This window comes from Eucyclogobius newberryi, unplaced genomic scaffold, assembly GCF_026437365.1.
Source record: "Eucyclogobius newberryi isolate DKJ021-1_F unplaced genomic scaffold, fEucNew1.0.hap1 SCAF_13, whole genome shotgun sequence".
Taxonomy (NCBI): domain Eukaryota; kingdom Metazoa; phylum Chordata; class Actinopteri; order Gobiiformes; family Gobiidae; genus Eucyclogobius; species Eucyclogobius newberryi.
In genome coordinates this window covers 26,674,937-26,697,139 of record NW_027315757.1, presented here as the reverse complement: position 1 = coordinate 26,697,139, position 22,203 = coordinate 26,674,937, and the positions used below count along the sequence as shown (strand labels likewise).

The 22,203-nt window shown below is 38.1% G+C and overlaps 2 protein-coding genes across 2 annotated transcripts; both read left to right on the top strand.

Annotated features, from left to right (window-relative positions):
- Positions 1 to 9,127: 9,127 nt before the first annotated feature.
- adgre5a (adhesion G protein-coupled receptor E5a) lies at positions 9,128 to 17,404 on the top strand. The gene is made up of 17 exons (XM_072443162.1): positions 9,128 to 9,301; positions 9,376 to 9,528; positions 9,606 to 9,737; positions 10,426 to 10,548; positions 10,617 to 10,660; positions 11,916 to 12,020; positions 13,923 to 14,076; positions 14,351 to 14,473; positions 14,553 to 14,743; positions 14,819 to 14,977; positions 15,057 to 15,251; positions 15,619 to 15,836; positions 15,938 to 15,998; positions 16,065 to 16,156; positions 16,322 to 16,490; positions 16,568 to 16,663; positions 16,743 to 17,404. Exons 1-17 carry the CDS (start codon positions 9,139 to 9,141, stop codon positions 16,782 to 16,784), a joined length of 2,220 nt encoding a protein of 739 aa, XP_072299263.1. The 5' UTR covers positions 9,128 to 9,138; the 3' UTR covers positions 16,785 to 17,404.
- Positions 17,405 to 20,544: 3,140 nt separating this feature from the next.
- ptger1c (prostaglandin E receptor 1c (subtype EP1)) lies at positions 20,545 to 21,800 on the top strand. The gene is made up of 2 exons (XM_072443161.1): positions 20,545 to 21,402; positions 21,484 to 21,800. The coding sequence occupies exons 1-2, from the start codon at positions 20,569 to 20,571 to the stop codon at positions 21,697 to 21,699; spliced, it is 1,050 nt and encodes a 349-aa protein (XP_072299262.1). The 5' UTR covers positions 20,545 to 20,568; the 3' UTR covers positions 21,700 to 21,800.
- The last annotated feature ends 403 nt before the right edge of the window (positions 21,801 to 22,203 follow it).

Genomic DNA, 22,203 nt, shown 5'->3' with positions numbered 1-22,203 from the left:
ATGGGGGATGAGAGCAGGGAGGCAGGCCTTGGTTAGATTCGTTGGGAGGGGGTCGAGAGAGCAGGTGGTGGTTTTGGAAGCGGTGATGAGGTCTATGATATGAGAGGAGTTAACAGAGGAGAAGGTGGTGAGGGGAGGGAAGGGTGGGTGGTCAGGGAGAGGAGGGGGGGCAGGGGTGGGGGTGGTGATGGAGTTAATGGAGACGGCAGTCATGGAGCTGTTGATTTTGGAAATTTTGTCATTGAAGGCAAGGAGGAAAGAGTTGCAGAGGTCAGGGGAGGAGGGTGGAGTGATGTCCGGTGGCTGGAGCAGCTTGTTGACGGTGGAGAACAGGGTGCGAGGGCTCCGGTGGGAGCTGTTGATGAGAAATACCACAACATTTAAAATAAATACTTCCCATTTTGCTTTTAAGGTCAGAAAGTAGTTCTATAATCATTCATCCCAAAATTGCACTCAAGGAAGAAGACATTTGTTTCTCCTCTTTGCTACTCGCTTTGCTACACCAAAAGACAAAACAACTAACAAACAAAAAACAAATAAGACACTAGAGTACTGTCTTAAAAAGTATTCAGTCACTGACTAACGCAACATGCTTTGTGCAGAAAATATTCGGTTTGTCCTTGAAACTTGTGTGTTTATGTCCACTGAAGACAGACTCAGTGCTTAACAGTGAGCTACAAAACGTACAGCTATTCAAAGCATAAATGTTCCAAACTCAACCCAATGTCTATTACAGTCCACAGTATTGAAGTAATTGTATTAAAGTCTATAGTACACATGTTTTCTGTGCTCATAAGACTAAGTTTGATCTACTGGCCCAGAGCAGCCTTCTGGCTTTACCACCGCATGTAAACCAGCTCCGTGCTGAAAACGCTGAAGTCAGCTTCTTGGGGAGTTTTCCTTAAACTTGCTGAATTTGCTGCGTTAGTGGGTCAGACTTAATTTCCAACCAAATAACACCAAGGTAATTTGTTGATGCACACTGCACCTGATAAGAATACATTTGCAACGCTAAAATTATCTCATGCTTATTACAGGTTTTCCCCAAAGTGGCAGTTCTAATCTGCAAGAGGTTGAGAAATGGCACTTTAAGGTAAATATATACATTCATATCTGTAAATTGCACACTAAATGTAAATGTCATACTTTGCAGATCAAGGGAAATATTTATGCAACGTGATAGATGTACAGCACGCGTGGTCTATATTAGAATTTGGCTTGATGATGAAGCAATATAGATGTTTCCCCACTAGAGGGAGCTTTTTACTTCAGCATGTCTAATGAGAAATTAGTTAGTTCTTTCTTGTGATTTCTTGTTTCGTTAGGGATCATCTCAAAATGGGTTGAAGCTGAAAAGACTTAATATTTTTCATCCCTCTCTGGACCCCCTCCCCCCTCAAAAGACTTTAAAAAAAAATTCTGGCTTCACATAAAATTTTACACGTTGGTAAAACGATAGTAGCTTAATAGACCCTGCTCACCTCTAGTGAACATCCCTGAACATCCTTTGGTAAGTTTATATGTAGAAGTTATGAACTCTCCAAATAATGTCACCTGTCACGCATGTTTGTTTACTCAATCCACATGGTCCACGAGCCCTAGGGGCCCTACGGCACATCCCATTCAACCCAAACTGTGAGATGACCACATTGAGATAGTCTTAAGAGGATGAGAGAGTGAGAAACTAATGTTTCTTGTCAAAACCTGTAATTGCCTGTGTTTAGACCTTAGACATGTCAGAATGACAGGAGCAGTACAGGCGCTTTTGTCTCAGTGAGAATCTCACGTCTTCTGTGATTGGCCAAAAACCTAATACGGGTTTGTTTTGGTCCTTCTTCCGGTCAGTGCGTAGCATGTTAAGCGAGCCAAATCTCTTGATCATTTGCTGCGCCGCGTCTTGCCGCAAAAAAGCTTTTCCAACTTTTCTGCACCAGCCGCGTTGGCGACGGCGACGCCTGCCCCTCGTGCGGGCCACGGCACGCTGTGCTTCCCCGTACGCACCCGCTGTACTCCGCGCCCGCACCCGCCGTGCTCCGCGCCCTAATGGCCTAATGCTTGTTGCTGATAGAGTTTTTTAGCATTTCAAAACAATTACTGCCACAACGATGTATTGAAGCTTCAAAGCAACAAAAAGACGAAATGTAGGTTCAATCTACATTTCAAGTCTTTTCAGCTTCAACCCATTTTGAGATGATCCCTTACAGCAAACTATAATTACATATAAACAGCAACGTAAAACAAATTCAATGGATAGATACCACACTAATTTACTCATTTCTAAAATTATAGAAAAATCTGCTAAGTGTACCTTTTGCCAAATCAAGGAAGGAAACATAAAACATCCTTTTTATGAGTGTAAACCTTGTAGACAAGGCAAGTTCATTTGTAGAGTACAATTTGTACTCACGCATTAATTAAAAGAGCTTTACATAACTGGAAAAGATGCATTAAAACAATACAAACTGATACACACATAAATAATAATTATAACATTTACTCTAAAAGAGTTGTTTCATTTCAGTCATTTGCACAACTAAACAGAAACCTTTTACCTCCATAAAACTGAAACACTGAATCCCCATGTGTAGTGACTTGTGGAAATGGTTAGAACAATGTATAACCCAAAAAAATCACAGATAATCTTGCTTAATTATTCAAACATAATGACTTATTTTAATCACAATGACAGGGAACTATAGTTTATAACTAATTAAATAATTGTATTAAATTAAATTCCATATACGTACATTAAATTAAATATTACTCCATTACTCTTCAAATTACTCCTAATTGATATTCAAAACTACATTTGCTCCTTAAAACCAAGTTGTTTAATCCGCCTTAAATAAGGACATAAGGATATTCATTTTCTGTTCAGCCGCCATCTAATTTGTTTGATATTATTCAAATGTGTACTTCTGTCTGTATTACTTTGTTTTGTGTAATGTTGTTTTGAGTCTGTTCCATAATATGTACATTGTTTGTCTTGTGCCTTTTTCATTTTACGCAATAAAAAGCCTTTTGAGCAAACCATGCCTAAAACAACTGTTGCAATCAATATATTTGAATGAATATGGTGGATTTTCAATCATCAAATGGAGAAAATGCATATACATTTAGAGTAAACAATTGGTTCTTGCTATGACTTTGTACAAAAGTCAAAGCCGTGGTAAGTGAAGTAATTTTTTCTTCACTTCCCCTAAAGTCAGCACCTCACTCAAATGTGAGAGCGGAAACTTTGTGAGATCATCTTTTTGCAAAGCGTTACTTTCTATTTTGGTCCACATATAAGTAAAATGTCTTTTGCACAAACTTTGACACTAATCTGAAAGGAACACCATGTACAGAAGCAGCATTGATATAGAACGGCATACATTTGAATTAAACAGTAATCGGACCACTTTTCAAACGCCACTGCTCATAACACTGATACTGAATAAGATAAATAATAAATCATGTTAAATAAATAACATTAGTACATAGATTAGTACATTAGCTTGTTTGAAATGTAAGGTTGCTCTACAATTGTAAAGGTAAAAACAGTGGTGAAAAGTGTATTGAAAATGTGTAAGTAAAAGTGCTGCAGCTAAATTTGGACTTAGTAAAAGTAGAAAGCATGCATAAAAAATACTACTCAAACCACTAGTTACTTTTAACACAATTTTAGTCAAAATGTATATCAGTCTTTTATAGACAACTTATTTTTTATTAAATGGTATAACACTGAGTAGGTTGTTGTAGGTAGTCTTTGAACTCCACACGCAAATCCACACAGGCAATGCTGTTGAGTGTGTTTGTAGGTTTAGAGAGGAGAAGCTACAGCAGTGAGACAGAATAGTATAGAGACGATTAGGACCTGTTCTGCGCTCAGTAACATCTATGATTTTAAATGTAAGTTTATCTAGAACAATTACTAAATAGAATATGAAGAATCAAATTACAGTAAAATGAGCGTTTATAATTTGTTACTTTCCATTACAGGGTTTTTCTGAGTTCCTAAAAAAAGAGGAACAGAATCTTTGAATAAAGCACCATAGAGACAAGAAGCGTCAATATTGTGTTTGAGTGGCACAGTTCTGTTACAGTCTTCTTGAGGAAACTGTAAAAACCCAACATGACCACAGTGTAAGAAACACCCAATATGGTTAAAAAAGAAGGGTCTCCAGAGACGCGGCGTGCGGCCGAAACTGCATGGGTTTTTTGTTCCGCGGCTCCTGAAACTGCTGGGCTATTTGACCGCGCCGGGTTAGACCGTGCCGAAAAAGAAATGGGTCAGCGTTCAACCAGGTGTGATTCTGTGCCTGACACTATTGGACACAAAAAAAAAATGTAGGCAAAAATACATTTATTTATTTTTCTATCAAAAATTCAAAACTGATTCTGCTTCTGGGAAAGTTACTTAGACAGCATAGCCACAGTGGAGTCATTTCTCATTGTTTGAGACTCAGAAACGAACAAATGAATCCTATACAAAGCTGACCAAAGTGTACACTATCTTGGCCAGAGCAGGCAGGGGCAGCGAGATAACAGGACAAGCTCTGGACCTCAGCCACGGTCATCTATTGGCCCAAAGACAATTACAGTAAACTGCGGTGAGACTCTAACTCACTGCTGCAGCTTTAACACAACCATCCATAAAGTGAAGTCACACTCTGGAGGGCTCAAGTAGTTTGTTTTACCAATAAGCAATTTGTTTTGTTCTATTGTCTTTGGTGTAAATCTCCAAAAAAAAGAATATAATAAAAGTAATAATTCTAATAATTTGGGTGAAAATTGTAAAATTATTACATCTGCAATTCTTCTTTCAGCTGTTCCGAGATTGTGCAAAATATTTAGTCATAGGAACAATTCTGATGCAGAAGACACATAACGGTCTTGGGCAACATCCTTACAGTCAATTGTATGTAAATTCACACAGACAGCCCATATGGATCAGCAGTAACTGTATACTATATCAAGAGGCTAGTTCTCACAAATATATTCTGAAATATGTGTATTACCTAGTCTTGTGCTAGAAATAAGTATTACCTAGTCTTGTGCTAGCTATTTTTACTTTATTTTTATTTTATTCTATTATCATTATTTTATTATTATTATTATTATTATTATTATTATCTTATTTTTATCTTTTTATTTTTATTTATCTATTTTATTTTATTTCCCCCCCTCCATTCCCTATTAAGATAGGAGAGGAGTTTTTTGTTAATAAGAGTTTTTTGTTTTTGTTCATAAGAGTTCTATTATGAGTGTGTTTTTGAAACTTCCTATAATCTGTCCTTTCCCCCTGTATCTACTGCGTTGTAACAACGAAATTTCCCCTTGTGTGGATATTAAAGGATTATCTTATCTTATCTTATTATCCTGATAATAAAGCTCATTAAATATTACAATTTATACCACTTAAAAACAAATAATGATGTCATTCCAACTACTGTTCCCATACAGCCTTGAATTGTGTGTTGTGGACCTTTATACAGTGATTGTTTCGTTTTCAACAATTATAAAAGATGCTGGGGTTTTTTAGGTTCAGAACTCAGGACTAATGTTGTCCCAGCATTCCCTGTAGACCTCCGATCTGTCATCCCTGTTCCAGCGTGTGCACGCACATACACACACACAGAGCCCTCCTCATTATCTAGAAGTGGTGTGCCCTTCGAGTGCACCAAGACCAAATGTTCAGACCTCCCAAAGACCTTGCAACACAAAAAGCTGCTGAGCAATTTACAATGTTGTTCTGGTCACAAGGCCAAGAACTACTATTGTAAATTGATTGTAATTCAAAGAGTGGTAACATTTTAGCTTGAGTTTAAAATCCTGTACAGCACACATAATATAATACTATTGTTTATTTATTACGTTAACATCAACAGGAGTGTCCATATGCTGCAGACAGAAAAACACAGTGGAAAATGTGAATCAGCGATCTAAATTAAGCTTAAAACAGCTGCTATTGTTGCATTGTGTAGGACAGATCCAGAAGGTACATCCATATATGTGTCATCATGTAAACCGTGTATTCAAGTGTGCCATTCATCCTAAACAATGAACGCAAACACCTCTTGACCTCAAGTCTAGAGCACATTTATAAAGCAAATTATAAACCACAGCAACAAATATTAACATTGGAGGTACACTATGTAACTTTTGACATAAGTGGTCCGCAACCTGCTGGTCTTCAAGAAGAAATCTAGGGGCATGTCCAGACTTTTTGTCACCAGGGTAACCCCATTTTAACAATTCAACTTCATATTTTTAGAAATACATAATTGTACATAATAAATACATAATATAGTTTGCTGCAATATTTTAAGCAAAACATGATAAAAAGTTGTCGGTGTAATCCCACATTCGTCCAGGAGTGTTCCATTGTAAAAAAAAGATTCAGTCATCTGGACGTTTCAACTCTTGGATGACTCTTGGATGAGAGTCGAAACGTTTCATTTTTTCAAAAAACAGAGTCCAGATGACTACAACTGAATCTTTTTTAACAATAATAAAAACGTATTATTTACCCCAATAAACTGCCTCTGACCCTGTGACTGGGTTGGCGCCTGCTTTGCAAAGTTATTGTAAGCATTGAACTTATTTATACTGCATTTGTTAAATTATGTATGTTAATTTGTTCTTAAAAATGTAACATTGTGTGTGACAAATTAAATCTATATATATTTTGGGTGACATTAATTTATATGTATAAATATAGGTTTAAAAATAAAGGTTTATTTTGCGTTTTATCCAATGCAAGCTTACACGTACAAACTTGACTTTAAAGTTATGGTAGGGCTTAAGTGAACACATCTACATATATATAAGGGTTGATTTTTTAAATTAGTTTGTGAAAGAAAAGTCAGTTTAAAATGCTTTTTGCCCTCCTATATAAGATCATCAACCCTGAATAAATGAAACAAATTAATACAATTTGTCGGCTGAAGTCAGAAGACAAAGGAATTGATTTGACAAAAGCCAGCAATGTGGATGTTGTTACAAAAGTTCAGTTCATGGTTTATTCCTCCCGATCCCTTCTTTTACATGAGCTTAATGAGTTAACTCTAAAACATGAGTGGAGGAGGCGTGATCCAGTGACCAGGACAGCCCCTCCTGAAGTCAAAACCACCAGCGCATGTGGCCGTGTCAGAGAGAGACTGTTCACAAGAACTGACAGAAATACACCCTTATGTAACACAGGAGTACATTGATCCGGAAACAAGTGAGGAAGAACAGTGGAGAAGAGCAGAGTGAATACCGCACATCTGGGTTTTGGGTTTACAACTTGACACCATGAAGCGCACGTGCAGCCTCCTCACACTGGGTAAGTCACTTCTCTCATAACTGTGGTTCATAACAATCTAAAAACTAGATATACTCCTCCAACAACAATAGTTTCTCAATACATGGTTTTAATGGATCCTATTTGAGGTCGTTTTTAATTAGTTTAATATTTTCACATGTTTTTTGTGACTAAGAATTAATACAAAGCACATAAGAAAGCAAAGTATGGCGCTTTAACTTTTTGAATTCTTAGAATGAGTAAACATTGTTTTGATCTCGGTAACCAAGAGAGTAATATTGAAAGCGGTGGTGGTGGTAGTGGTTGAAAGTGTTTTCCCTGTTACATTTTAGTTGACTATTGTTGAGAACTTCTACAAATGCCATGCCAAATACATGTATCTCAAAACAGCAGCCAAACTTGACAATTGTCTACTGTTCTGTTCAGCTCATAAAGAGATATTTATATCCAATGAACTCATCTCAAACAGGCCTCCTGATACAGTGTGCGCTCTGCCGCAGAGAAAGACTGACTGGGTGTTTCCAATGATTAGGCCAGAAATGTCATGCCTGTGGAAACCATTGAAAAAGGATGGAAATTTAAGTTATTGCACAAAAACTTACATCCAGATGTGGAAAAAATATTCTGTATTATTTTCCCTTAAGTGCAGTTAATAGCAGGGCTGTGGTTGACTAAAGAAAGTCTTGGTTAACTTATGTATTAATTAGTCAACTAAATGGGGGGGAGATGTGGTGCTGGAAAACGCTCTCAAATATTAGGACCTGGCCCAAAAATAACAATGTATACAGAGAAGTAAAGATAATAAGGCAAGATTAAACTGTCAAATCACTCCTAAACCTACCTACTAAACCTCACTCCATGCTTTTCTGCTGCTGTGCAAATAAATTCTAAATCTTTAAATAATTACAGTAGCTGAAAGAGAAAAAAAAAAGCTGACTAAAACATCACAGACCAATTAATAGACTAACCCACTATAGGACTACTGCCTTAATGAAATTCGGTTTGTTTTCAAACCCACATTTTTAAGAGGATGTGTTTTTCATTTAAAGTACTGACGATAAAAGTAGTGTTTCGGAGAAGCGCACCAATAATGACAGCACCAGTAAATGCTCTAGTGTAGAACAGACATGTATTTTCAACTTGAATTTAAATAGCATATTTTATGGTTAGAAATAAGTAAGAATCATATTTTATTTCCTCTGCATTAGACCTGGTTTATTCCTGGCCTCAATATGGCTTAGTCCAGTGTATTCCTGTCGTGGTGGGTCAACTTGGTGTGAAAAGTTTTTAAATTAGGTTACCGGTATATATTTCAGGCTATGTTTTCCTCCCTATAGACTTTTCCACTTCTATTATGCTTGTTAAGTTATATTTGGGCCAGTGCAGATGTCTGACTCTGCATTTGGCTGAGGAGAATGCAATAATGCTATGTTTCCTGACACATAGGAAGCCACAGAGTTACAGACTCAAATATGCTATTCATTTTGGCACAGTGGCTGATAACAATGCGAGGAAGTAGGAAACGAACATGAGGACATCTACCTTTCTATTATAGACTTATTAACATGTTGAAAAAGTTCTGCTAATTTAGCCGGAAACACATCAACACATTTTATCCATGAAGCAGCTGTTAAAGTAATTGGGCATGTCTTTGTTTTGCAGTTCTGCTCCTTGGCCTCACGGGGGCGCAACGAAAAATGTGTGGGCCAGGCTTTATGCTGAAGAACCGGGAGTGCATAGGTATGATACTGTTATTATTACAAGGATGAACATGGATGAGTCATTAAATTCAGTACAAGGTAATACTAATAATTAATTTCAATGACCTAATTTTAGATGTTGATGAATGCATGAGTGAAGAAGAAGATGACGACCCTGAATTTGTCGGACCATGTGGCGAAAACACCAACTGTTTCAACACAAACGGCAGCTTCTTTTGCCAGTGCAAGAAAGGATTCAGAACAGCAACAAAAGCTGTCAATTTCACTGCCTCATCCTCTGAAACATGTTCAGGTAAGACATAGCCAACTTTTTTTTTTTTTTTTTTAATTGTTCCCAATCCAACAGAACCTTTTTTTTATTTGAAGATATAAATGAGTGTGGGGAAGACAAGAACATCTGTGGCCTTCACGCTAAATGTGAAAACAGCTTAGGATATTACATCTGCTTCTGTAAAGAAGGATTTAACTCATCCAATGGTAAAAACGAGTTTCGCAAAAATGACAATGTCTCATGCGTAGGTAAGATTGCCATCACTCAACGCACATTACGATTAAATGTATAACGTAATAAATCTGGATTGGTTTCTTCTGGACAGATATTGATGAATGTCAAAAGGAGGACATTTGTGGAAAAAATGCAACATGTAAAAACTCAAAGGGCAGTTATTCCTGTGTTTGTGATGAGGGATTTGTACAGAGCCGTTCTGGAAACCATGAGACATGTGAAGGTAAGTAGAGATACTGTGTCAAATACATCTCAGAAAGCCATCATTTTACAAAAACAAATAGCACATTTATGGAAAGTAGATTATAAAACAATAAAAGGATTAACCATTTCTAAATTACTGGATCAACTGTCTGAACTATTGTTCAGAACTACTGATAATTAATTAATTAATTAATTAATTGGAGGGTCCTTGACTACATGGAGATGGCTAACCCATTAAAAAATATATGTATTTATTTTTTCATTGAATAAATACAAGCTAAATTTATTTAGCTGTGGAACATGCAAAGTAAAAACATGGAGACAAGCATGATGACAACAGAGATGTTACATGTTACAGCGCAGCTTCATATTACTTTTATGATTACAATTAAAACTATAATAATGAATAGTTTAGAGCTTTAAGCTAAAATTATTTTAACCTTTAATTTACAGCCTATGTGTAAATACATGATTACTGGACATACTGAATTAACAACAGCATTTTTTAAGGTAGCGGCTTAAAGTCCGAAATCTACAGTATTTGCATACTGTGAAGACATTTAGTGGTTTACTTTTAAAAATGTATTGATTTATTTAATAGTTATAAGGGCAAAGAGGTTGTTCAGATTGACCCATTTGAAAGAGTCGGGGCGGCTGTGGGAGACTGACACAAACACAACATTTCCTGTGTCATTGTTTCCCTTCAGACATATGTGTGATCAATAACACAATCTGTGGAAACGGGACCTGCCACCATGGAGCCGGAGGCCATTACTGCGCATGTCACTCAGGGTTCTCCAACTACGGTGACATACAGTCACGCTGCACTGGTATGACAAAAAATAAAAACAACAAACTCTGCTAACATGTGTGAATAACATGCATGCTTTTCTTACAGAAATGAACTGTGAAGTATTTGCAGACATGACCAGCCTGAAAGAGGTACAGCCACATATTTGAAATAAACTATTGAAGGAGACATATTATGCTAAATAAACTTTAATGAGCTATTAACCCTGTTAAAACTGTGTTTCCTCATCATTAGTTTATATACATTTGTATTTCGATTGATTCATGCACGTAGGTAATTTTGTATTGTTCTGCAAATGAGGCTTGAGTGCTCAGAAAATTCGAGTTGTTACCAACCCCCCACATCCCTGTACATATTATTTGTAATTTATTGTAAAAATGAAGACTTAAAGGCAGTATGGACGATTTTTCGGCGATTTGAGAACGCAGGCGGAAGTGCGCATGCGCACTCCCCCGTGCGGACCGATACAACACACAGGTGCGTTTGTTTATTAGCGCAACGGAGCGCATCGCATCTCTCGTCTCCCGTAGATTTCTGTCCACTTCTGCGTCAGCTCGAACTGTCTTTCTCCGTCTTCATTTTGCCCCGTACACTGAGGGAACTATATTATGATAGATCCATGCGCTTGGGCACACGGAAACGTGAGGACGAACAGCACGCGGTAGCAGGTGGGCGATAGGTGCGTTTTATGATTGATACGTGGCAGGACAAATGATTTATCCACGCCACGAGGAAATATGATACAAAATTTGCTGAAAAAAATCGTCCATTCCACCTTTAATTTTTCTATGAAGTCACATTTTCACAAATAAAAAAAAATGCTGCTTGTTACTGTGAAATCTCACGATGCAGAGGACGTTATCAGTTCTGCAGTTTTGAACAGGAAGTCGATACATCTGATTCTTTTAGCAAGAACTTTTAGATAAATATTGTGATTCACAATGAATGCACAAAGATGTAAAATGATAATACATAAGTTATAGTTAAAAACTGAGAACCAAAAAACACCATAATTTCTCCTTTTAAGGTGCAGTATGCAACATTTCTGGTGAAGGGTGCTCTACTTGCTTGACTCCATTGAGATATATCAATGGTTTGCATAATACCTCAGAAACATGCATTTTTACTGTGAGCTAGCATGCCTCTCCACAGATCGTGGACTTGCATACTTGTCTCCATGGAGATAAACAAGTTTAATACCAGACTGCAAAGCAATAAAATCTACACCACATGCTCTCCACCATAAAAGTTACAAAGTGTACCTTATTGAAGGCCTCTAAAAATGTTTTTCAGCATTTGGTAAATCGTCTAACGTCTAATTCATGATTATGTAATTGGTTTAAAATATATGAAAGCTGTTTTTGTTTATTATACCTTTCGTCCTAGGACTTTGGCCTTGTGTATAACTTGATGGAGGAGCTGACAGACCAGTGTAAACAGATTGCAGAAAATGAGACCAGCACTGACCTGGATGGAGAGGACTTGATTAAGGTACAGGCTCGATTTTAAATATTTAGGGCAAATTGTCACATTTATCTGTCATCTATTGCTATTTATTTTTCAGTTGGATGTAGCCGTAGCAAACTCAAGGTTACTTTTGGTTCTTTGATAACAGATTGATGTGTTTCTCTAAGGGAATGCCTTGGGCGTGACCAACCACAGAAGCTCCAATGGCCCCATGTCTGTTCCTAACAGACAGAATGAATGTATCTCAGGCTCTGCCCCCTCTTATTATACAGTCGTCCCATTGATACCCCATCACTCTAAACTGATTTCTTCACCGCTTTGCAAGGAGGGCAATGAAGGTGAAACACCTCACTGTTATCAAAGAACCGGGGTTACATTAAGTAAATCTTGCAAATCAAGCTCCTAAAGCAGAAGGTCACCAGTGTGTAGACTGTGACTTCAAACAGAGCCAGATGCCTTCGGTTCTAAGACCACCTTAGTCTATAGAACCATACAAAAGGTATGCGGCAAAGCCAAACTGTTCGCAGCACATATGTCCTGTACAGAAATACCCCTACAGGGCCCAGGATCTAGCTACATCCCTGGTGGAGTGTGCTCTTGGGGGTGTCATGCCCCCGCAGCCATAAAACTGAGATATGGCTTCAACAATCCAGTGAGAAAGTCTCTGACTCGACACTAGCTTGCCCATATGGGAAGAAGCCCAGGACACAAACAACTGGTCAGCCGTCCTGTCAATGTATATTCGTAATGCCCAAACAGGACTTAAGGAGTGTAGCCGTTGTTCCTCAGAGGACGCAAAAGGAGGGGGATGAAAAGCTACAAACTCTAAAGCGGAGGCCGAATCCACCTTTGGCATAAAGGCTGGGTTGCGGTGCAACCGCACCTTAGACAACCCAGGAGCAAACTGCATACATGTCGGGTTCACAAACAAGGCTTGTAAATAATTCACATGTTTTGCAAAACTGTTTTCAAAGAAGCATAATGTAACAGCCTCCAAAAGCTCAAAAGGGTGATGGCAAAGAGCATCCAGCACAATCGACAAATCTCACAGGGGGACCAAGGGTTTGCGCCCTTCATAAAACAAGAGATTGGGGGTGCTGACCCACTGTTTTGTCTCCAGAACCCAGATGGCAGGCCGAAATGGCAGCCAAATAGACCTCGATAGTAGAGAAGAATCACTGCCCAAAGTTCCAGCACATTGATGTGCATTTGGACTAGTTGTGGGCCCCATGTCACCTCCTCCATCACTGTGTGGTAAGCTGGAGCCACAGCCAGGGATAAACAGAGACTACAGTGCGCTCTGCTAAGAAGGCTGCAGACTTCCGTCTCTACAGGATCTGTACGTCTCCAGGACTCTGGGACAAGCAGGTCGGATCACAGCCGACCATTGTCACCCTAGATACAGACTATTTGAGACACTCCCCTCAGGCAGGAGGCTACGGTCCATCCAGACTAGAACCTCCCATCACAAGAACAGTTTCTTTCCCTCTGCCGTTGGACTCATATACACTCCTAAACACCTGTCACTTTAACTATAGCTTTAACTGCACTTTCTGCACTACAACTATAAATTTAACAGTACATTTTGTGTACATAGTAAGTCTATTTTTATTTTTATGTTCAAGTAAATATAAATAGTTTTTCTTCAATGCATGCCCCTTTTGATTCTATTCATCTTGTTTTTATTATTGTTAATTGTTGTATGCAGCACTGAATCACTGAAACCAAAGCAAGTTCCTATGTTTGGGAATTTTGTTCATTGACAATGGCAATAAAGATTTTCTGATTCTGATTCTGATCCTTTTCTGGAGGTTTTGGAGTCCAGTTATTCTGGTATGGACGCAGTTGCCTCGGACCCAAATGCTTTTGTTGATCCTCTCCCCTCCTGTCTTTCTCTCTCTCTGTTTATGTGTCTGTGCAATGCAGAGGCTGTTGGACATGATCGACCAGCTCCTGTCCGGCAAGCCTTTCCGTGATAACAGGAAAGTCTCCACCTTTTTGGACACAGTTGAGGATTTTTTGAGGCTCATCGGGCCCTTCACCGCACCCCCCGGAGTGAAGAAATCGTTCAACAAGACTGGTAGAATATAAAATTATTTTTTATATCGTCAATTCTCGAAAGGTTGTAGTCTTATTGTAGTCTATTAATATAAAAAAATAAATAAATACTGTATAGTTATCTGCAACCCACGAATGAGTAGATGGGGAAATGCTAAAAATGTAGTTGAGACAAGGATATCACCAACATAGGCCCTATTTGAATTTTGAAGGGTTTGCACACCAATCTATTTAATCTATATTTTACAGTTTCTCAAATTTGGCTTGTATTTTTAAAATGTGGTATTTGTGCACAGATCTAGAGCTTCATTTGCATAAAGGGAGCATCTTGCCCCAAGGAAAAGTGACATTATCACAGCTGCACGCCAAGTTGGATATCCAGATGGAGACAGTTGCAGGGGAGCCCTCCCAATACCCTGGTATCTGTCTGACAACTTTCATTTGTGTCGATTTCTTTGGTGAATGTAATTAATCTAATGAGTTTTCTATGTTGTTAAGACTTTGCCGCAGTGTCACTTCTGAGCTACAAAATGCTAAATGAATCAGCAGAAGGATTTTTTGACGGTGTGGAAAAACAAGACAAAGAAAGGCTCAAAATTAATTCCAAAGTAGTGACCGTCACCGTTAGTAACCCAAACACAAGCCACCTGAAGGATTCTGTCCTTATCACATTAAATCACATGCAACAGGTATTTAACATCTGAACTACAGTATTCTGTATATATATTTTATGTAATTATTCTATTCCGTGCATTGTTTCACAGCTAAACCAGACATCCTACTGTGTGTACTGGGATTCGTCTATGAACGGAGGGGCGTGGTCGACCCGCGGATGTCACGTTAAAGAGTCAAACCCAAACTATACTGTGTGCTCTTGTGACCATCTGAGTAGTTTTGCAGTTCTAATGGCCCTTTATGAAGTGGTATAATGTAATATACAATTGAGGCATTCAGTAAATTTTATGGCTGTCTAACCAAATTATGTAATTTTTTTTCACACAGGACATATTTGAGTTGGAGGTCATAACTTGGGTTGGCCTGTCCCTGTCGCTGGTTTGCCTTTTCATTTGCATTCTGACATTTGGGCTGATGCGCTCCATCCAAAGTCAAAGAACCAAAATTCACCTGCACCTCAGTATCAGCCTCTTCTTGGCCTTCGCTCTCTTCCTGATTGGCATATCTCGCACAGAAAACAGGGTAAAGACAAGAATAAACCATCGTATCTCCTGATTATAGGCAAGGCACGGGGTTATAAAAAAAAGAAAAGAAAACATTAATAGCCTAATCGATCTATACTTGAATTAAAACTAGTACTCAATACTCGAGTATTGATACTGAAGGTTTTAGTTGAATAACTTGGTTAAACAAAGCCAGTAAAACTATATTAAATGCATGACAAGGATAATAAAGTGGCTCTGCTCGCTGTCCAACTTTTGCTCTAAAATGTTACAAAAATAGATGTAGCATTTATTGCATATCCAACTAGAACTTTCCCATATTTTTGGGGGTGAGAGTTTGCCCTGTACTGTACTTTTTTAACACTGTCACTCTAACTCCACATTAGGTCGCCTGTGCAGTGGTAGCAGGTCTGCTCCATTTTTTCTTCCTGGCTTCATTTTGCTGGATGTGTCTGGAGGGCATACAGCTCTTCAGGATGGTTGTGCTGGTCTTTAACGCCTCCTTCAGAACAGTCTACCTGATGGCAGCCGGCTACGGAGTCCCGGCAGTAATTGTGTCTATCTCGGCCCTCGCTAATGCCAAGGGATATGGCACGGAGAGATAGTGAGTTGCCCCTATATCACTTCTCAGCTTGCATTATTTCTAATTTATACCTCAATTTTGGGATACAGTGGCCTGACAGGTTCCACATTTTTGCCTTGCAGTTGTTGGTTAAGCCTGGATTCCATATGGAGTTTTTTCGGGCCAGCCTGCATCATCATTTTTGTAAGGAAAGACAATAGTTACAAATATATACAATATGTGTTTAAATCTGGCTTTGTCGGTCGATAGGTCAACATTATCTTCTTCCTTATCACCGTGTGGAAATTGGCACAGAAGTTTTCCAGTCTAAATCCTGACTTTGACAACCTCCAAAAAATTAAGTAAGTAACATATAACGATTTTTCCAGCTAAATATTAACATAGTCAAAAAATCAGATAGGAATTATCTTATTGCACACTTACATACATTTTGAAACTAAGTATTCAGGCATAAGTGCTGTGTTGCAACAGACTGAAATTGTGCGTGGCTCTGTTGCCCTCTGCAGGACTTTTACCATCACTGCAGTGGCTCAGCTGTGCATACTGGGCATGATGTGGATCTTTGGCTGCTTCCAGTTTGAGGAAAAACCAATTGCTATGTCCTACCTTTTTACCATCTTTGCCAGTCTTCAAGGAGTTCTCATCTTTGTTATGCATTGCTTGTGCAGCAAGCAGGTAGACTATAAACTACATTACAATCATATAGTTTAGGTCCACAAAAACTAACAACAAACACTTGTGTTTTTAATAAGGTAAGAGATGAATACAGAAACATATGGTCTAGATGCTGTGCACCAAAAAAGAAAGTATACTCCGAGTTTGGATACACGCAGTCCAGCAAAGCACAAGTGAGGACTTAAAAACATCCAAAGAAGTAAATGCATTCAACTAAAAATACAAATGCATAACAATATGTTTGTTTAACAGGGATCCAAGAGCACACAAGACACTGGAGAGTCCAATATGTGACAAGCAGAATGACGCCTGGAAAGAAGTCTACTATTACTGTAATTTTGAAGATGTATACATCAGTATTATAACTGCTAATCTAGTAGTTTATTGCACTGCTATAAATAGTCTTACTTGTTTTCCTTTTTGTTAAGCGCAATAGTCGATGTAATCCCTCATTCGTCGAGGACTGTTAGGAAAAAGGTGGTCATGACATTTTGACTTCCATCCAAATGTTATTTTGTCAGATAGAAAATAACTTTGAAACCTTAGAAACCTTTCCTACCGTTAAGATCAATATGTTTACATTATTGCTGAACACATATTTTGATCCAGTATCCTGCCGTATTGTCATTTATTGTAGTCCCCTCTTTGTGCAATCTCATAGGTACTTCCCTGTAAAGGTTATATATATACACTGTATAAATTGTTAGAATGGATGCATAAAATGTTTATTATATGACCTGAAGATATTCTGAAATCATTCTAAAAAAAAAAAAAAGTATTTATTGCTTCTGGCCTTACATAATGCAACTCTTTGTATTATCAACAAAGTACTTAATTTAGATATTTTATTCATTTGAACGTTTTATACTGCATATCTATATAAATGTTGTAAATAAATTCTTATATAAAGCCTAGATATTTCCATTTATATCTTGTTGAACATGAATACCTTGAATAAGCAGTAGTTCATCACCCATTTAACCAGATTATTTCAAAGTTATGAACAAATAAGTACAGAACCTGTCAGCCAAAGTACAAGTGCATTGCATTTACAAACAAGGAAATGGGACGATTTTTCTGTTGGCTTCCTGTTTATAAAAGATCTCACCCATGATGGTCTCTCCAACAGAGCACAATTTGCCTCTGTGTCTTGATCAAGAAAAGACATAATTGGCTGGAAATAAATATATCTTCAATAACTTCATAATAAACAAATAATAATAATATTTCATATGTGCTCCAATAGACAAAATAATAACAAGTGATTCCATCCATAGCCCAAAGGCTCAAGTATTTTGTTACACTTGAACTTTGAAGGGAGATTATTGATTGAGAAAGTAAATTAAAGCTGGACCATTAATGCACGGCAATGGAGAAAGGGAGAGGAGTCGAAAGGATGGGAACAGGAGAGTGGGAAACTTAGATCTAGCAGAGATAAAATAACTCCAAAACCTCTGGAGAGAAAATGCTGGAGGAGCGATAGAAACAGCAAAACGTGCAATTTTCCCATTGTACCCATCGCTTAATATTAAGCCATTTGAGACAAATCAGCAGCGGGTGAGTTTCATTTATTATTCATAATCATCGAACAGCATGCATGGTCAATATACTCTGAGCGTTATTCTGAGGTAAAAGCACATAACTCAAGCTGGACTCACAGCACGCTCACTGCTCCGAAGAGGATGGCTTTAAAGGTACGGGCTCGCAGTTGTTATGCATGCAGATGATAAAAAACATAGTCAAATTATATTATTTTCTAATATTACAGTTGTTGGAGCTGTTCTTAAATAGTGGAGCTTCAAAGTGAGCAGTTAGTCTAGTTTGATGTTAAAAAAAAAGTCTTCAAAACCGGCAGTAGATAGACTGTATATGTATATTTTCATTAACATTTTATCCCTACATGTATGTACGTATGTAATAAAGACTCCAAGGAGTAATTACTGGTGAAATAAGTTTATAAAAGGTGAATTTCACAATGATGTATTGCATATATTGAAACTCAAAATGTTTCACTTTTACTGTAGAATCACGTAGTCCAGATGTTTTTGTCTAAGAGAAGTTTTGCTAGTGTTAATATTTAATCAAGAATGTTGCTTGTACAAACAGATCATAGAACGGCAGTATAGACCTTAGCTGAACCTGTGTACTTCCACATTAAGTGTGATCAAAGTGCATAACAATATTGGATTACCATTGATGTGGAAAACTTCGTAACACCGCTCCGAGAGCACACACTGCTCAATAAATATCATAGAGTAAATAATCAAGTAGGCTGGGGGATTAATCACACTCAAATAAAAAAAATGCTAATTCAATGGACACAATTAGCGACTCGCAAAGGCTGCAAATATTTAGGTAATAGTGTTGCTTGCGAACTACATCTCCCTGTAGTTTAGACCTCTTCAAACAAGTTCAGAAATGCAAAGAATTTTACAACGAAACCAAATATAATAGCATTCTAGGGGAGATAAACCCATCCCTCCCAAAGTACTAGTATTAGATACTAGTATAATTCCATTAATAATAATAACAATAATAATAATCATCATAATCATAATAATAAACGTAGTCTCTTAGATATTTTGCCTAAACTTCAACAATTCTTCAAAATCCTTCTCGGATCCTATGCCTTCAAAAGCTGAGAGAAAAATGAATGTGTTCTCCAAAATGGGAGCCATGTTAAACCCTCAAAAACACAATATTGATTTGTGTGAGTATGGTCTATGGCAGGGGTGGGCAATTATTTTCCTCCGAGGGCCATATTCGAATCCAGGCAAGTAGCGGAGGGCCGGCCTGCGATCATTGGTGTGAAAAAAAATCCCAAAAATTAAATATCAAATAAAATATCACTTTTCTGTAAAATATAGGCTATTTAATCTATTATTTAATTCATTTCACGTCAAATTTATTAAGTGCAGACAGATGCCTGAGGGCAAATATGATATTACTTGGACAAGCTTGGCGGGCCGGATTGAAAGGCCCTGCGGGCCGGATGTGGCCCGCGGGCCGTAGTTTGCCCACCCCTGATCTATGGTTTAACCAAGCATATATTATGACCACAAGCCTAAGGCAATCACATAAGTAACAAAGAATGATTCACTGTGTTTCAATGTGTCTGCCTTTAACACAAGTATTGACTTATTCAGCCATTTGAGCCAGTTCCCCCTAAACTAAGTTAGTTATTATATTATAATAGCCATGGTGGAAGAAGTGCAAAATGTTGTTACTGAAGTAAAAGTACAGATTATAGGAGAAAATAAATGACTCAAGTAAAAGTAAAAGCATGACATGAAAAAAACTATAAGAAAAAGTATTGAAGTACTTGTTTGAAGATATAAAAAGTAATTGTACTTCGGAAGAACTAATAAAGCGTCAAAAATTATGATCTGGATTTAAAAAATGTTTGCAGATGTTTGTTCAACTAGTTGTTTTATGTGCATATTTTGTTTGTTTTGAATGCACTCAAATAATAAAGACATTTAAGGTAAGATAAGATATTCCTTTATTGTCCACACATGGGAAAATTTCATTGTTGCAACGCAGGTAGATACAGAGGAAAAGGACAGATAACTTAATAGGAAATTTTAAAAAAACACTCTTAATAGAAGAACTAACTTTTTTATTCTGTTAAAATATGGAGTAGAGTAGAAAGAAGTTGTGTATATGTGTATAGATGCATGTGCGTGTATGTATATGTGTATGTGTATGTGTATGTGTATATGTATGTGTATATGTATATGTATGTGTATATGCATATCCGATACAGTGGAAAATAAATTTAATTGAAATTGAATTGACAGTACAGATACCTGCTCTCAGACGAAGTGAAGTAAAGGCAAAAAAGTACTGAATATGAAATGTACAGACACCGAAAACCACTACATAAGTACAGTAATATTAGGTGCCACAGTGAAGCAACAATCTGCTCCCTTCACCTGTAAGTGCTAAAAAGATTAAGTCTGACCTATGCATGAGACCATTACACATTTACTAACCTGTGATTTGTTTTGTAGACAGCTCAGACCATGAAGACCCCGTCCATCTTGATATGACCACGTCTCCCCTCTTCAGCTTCACCATGAACTCCTCTGCCTTCCCCGGTGCTCTGTCCAACAGCAGCTCCACATCCATCCGACCCTCTGGTTTGGGCATGTCCGTTTTCACCATGACCTTTGGAGCCATTTCCAACCTCACTGCGCTGGTAATCCTGGGCAAGTCTCGCGTCCGGTTTCGCCGCCAATCTAAAACACCATTTTGGATATTAACAGTGGCTTTACTAATTGGTGATCTTGGAGGTCATTTGATCCCAGGATCCTTTGCTATGTCACTTCATATCAACAACATGTATCAGCCGAGACCAGAAAAGCCCAGTGAGACTTTATGTCAGATTTTTGGGGCATGTATGGTGTTTTTTGGCCTGTGTCCGTTGCTGCTGGGTTGTGCTATGGCAGTGGAACGTGTTGTTGCCATTTGCTTCCCATTTTTCCATGCTGCAACTATAACTAAAAATCACGTGCGACGACTTGTTCTGTCATTGGGTTCTCTTTCACTTATAATTGCCATCTTACCTTTGTTCAATATTGGGAAGTACACCACCCAACACCCTGGAACTTGGTGTTTCTTACAAATTCAAATTCCTCATTCGAGACAGGATAGAGGCATGGCAATAGCCTTTTCGTGTCTTGGGATTATTGCGCTCACCTTTTCACTTCTCTGCAACATCCTGAGTGGTTTGGTTTTGCTGCAGGCCAGAAGGAAAGCCCAATATGTTAACACAAAGTCAGATAATCATTGTGCAAGGCGCCCTTCAACGGCCTCATCAACTTCTTTATTTTGTTCTCTGGATGTTGAGATGATGGTGCAACTGGCAGTACTCACTGTGGTCTCTTGTGTGTGCTGGGGTCCATTCCTGGTACTGAATATTATCTGCAAAAATATCAATAATTCAGCATAACCTTTTAATTCACTTATTTGTATTGTTTGTTTTGTTCAGATTCATATTCTGGTGCTGCAGTCCAGCCACACTTCAGCACCCAGGGGCCCAGACAGGTTCCTTTTGCTGGGATTACGCATGGCCTCCTGGAACCAGATCCTGGACCCGTGGGTTTACATCCTGCTGAGGAGAACCGTGCTGTTTAGAGTCTGTTGTGGGCGAACTTTCATTAGATCCAATACATACTCACGGAGGGAGACTTTTGTATTGCAATAAACATGGATTTGATTACGTTTCTTTGGAAATTGATGAGTTTGAATACATTTTTGGTGAACTAACCCGTATTGTACAAGATAAGATCGAAGCCAAGTGAATTTAGTGAAAAGTTTTAGCGGATTTCCGAACTTATTTGTAGTCTGTACCCGGCACCACCTGCGCCGCCCTGAAATGTAACTCCAGATTCAGCCATTGGCTGGTGGACAACCAACTACCAATCAAAATTAAGCATATGTTGACTGGCACTCCGTTGGACCAATGCTGAGCCTGTTTTTGTTGAATCTGCCTGTATGGGCGGTGCCTCTGTATTCAATATGGAGTACAGAAAAAAGCAGAGGATTCTGTACATTATCCAGCTTCGTTTATAGTATTTTATTTGTACTTTTTTATCAGTCGTTGCTTTGATTGTTCTCCTCAAATCGTATGTATTTGCTTTCTAAAAAATATTGTACACTCCCGGCGTCATTTAACAAATCGCTAAACGACGACAACGTAGCGAAAGAC

What these genes read in the sequence shown, in the direction of transcription:
- adgre5a (XM_072443162.1), top strand. Translation starts at nt 9,139, where the DNA reads ATGAGTGAAGAAGAAGATGACGACCCTGAATTTGTCGGACCATGTGGC. An exon ending in AAACCATGAGACATGTGAAG is followed by an intron (nt 9,738 to 10,425) that starts GTAAGTAGAGAT and finishes GTTTCCCTTCAG; the next exon opens with ACATATGTGTGATCAATAAC. An exon ending in GACAACCTCCAAAAAATTAA is followed by an intron (nt 16,157 to 16,321) that starts GTAAGTAACATA and finishes TGCCCTCTGCAG; the next exon opens with GACTTTTACCATCACTGCAG.
- ptger1c (XM_072443161.1), top strand. Translation starts at nt 20,569, where the DNA reads ATGAACTCCTCTGCCTTCCCCGGTGCTCTGTCCAACAGCAGCTCCACA. An exon ending in TGTGCTGGGGTCCATTCCTG is followed by an intron (nt 21,403 to 21,483) that starts GTACTGAATATT and finishes TGTTTTGTTCAG; the next exon opens with ATTCATATTCTGGTGCTGCA.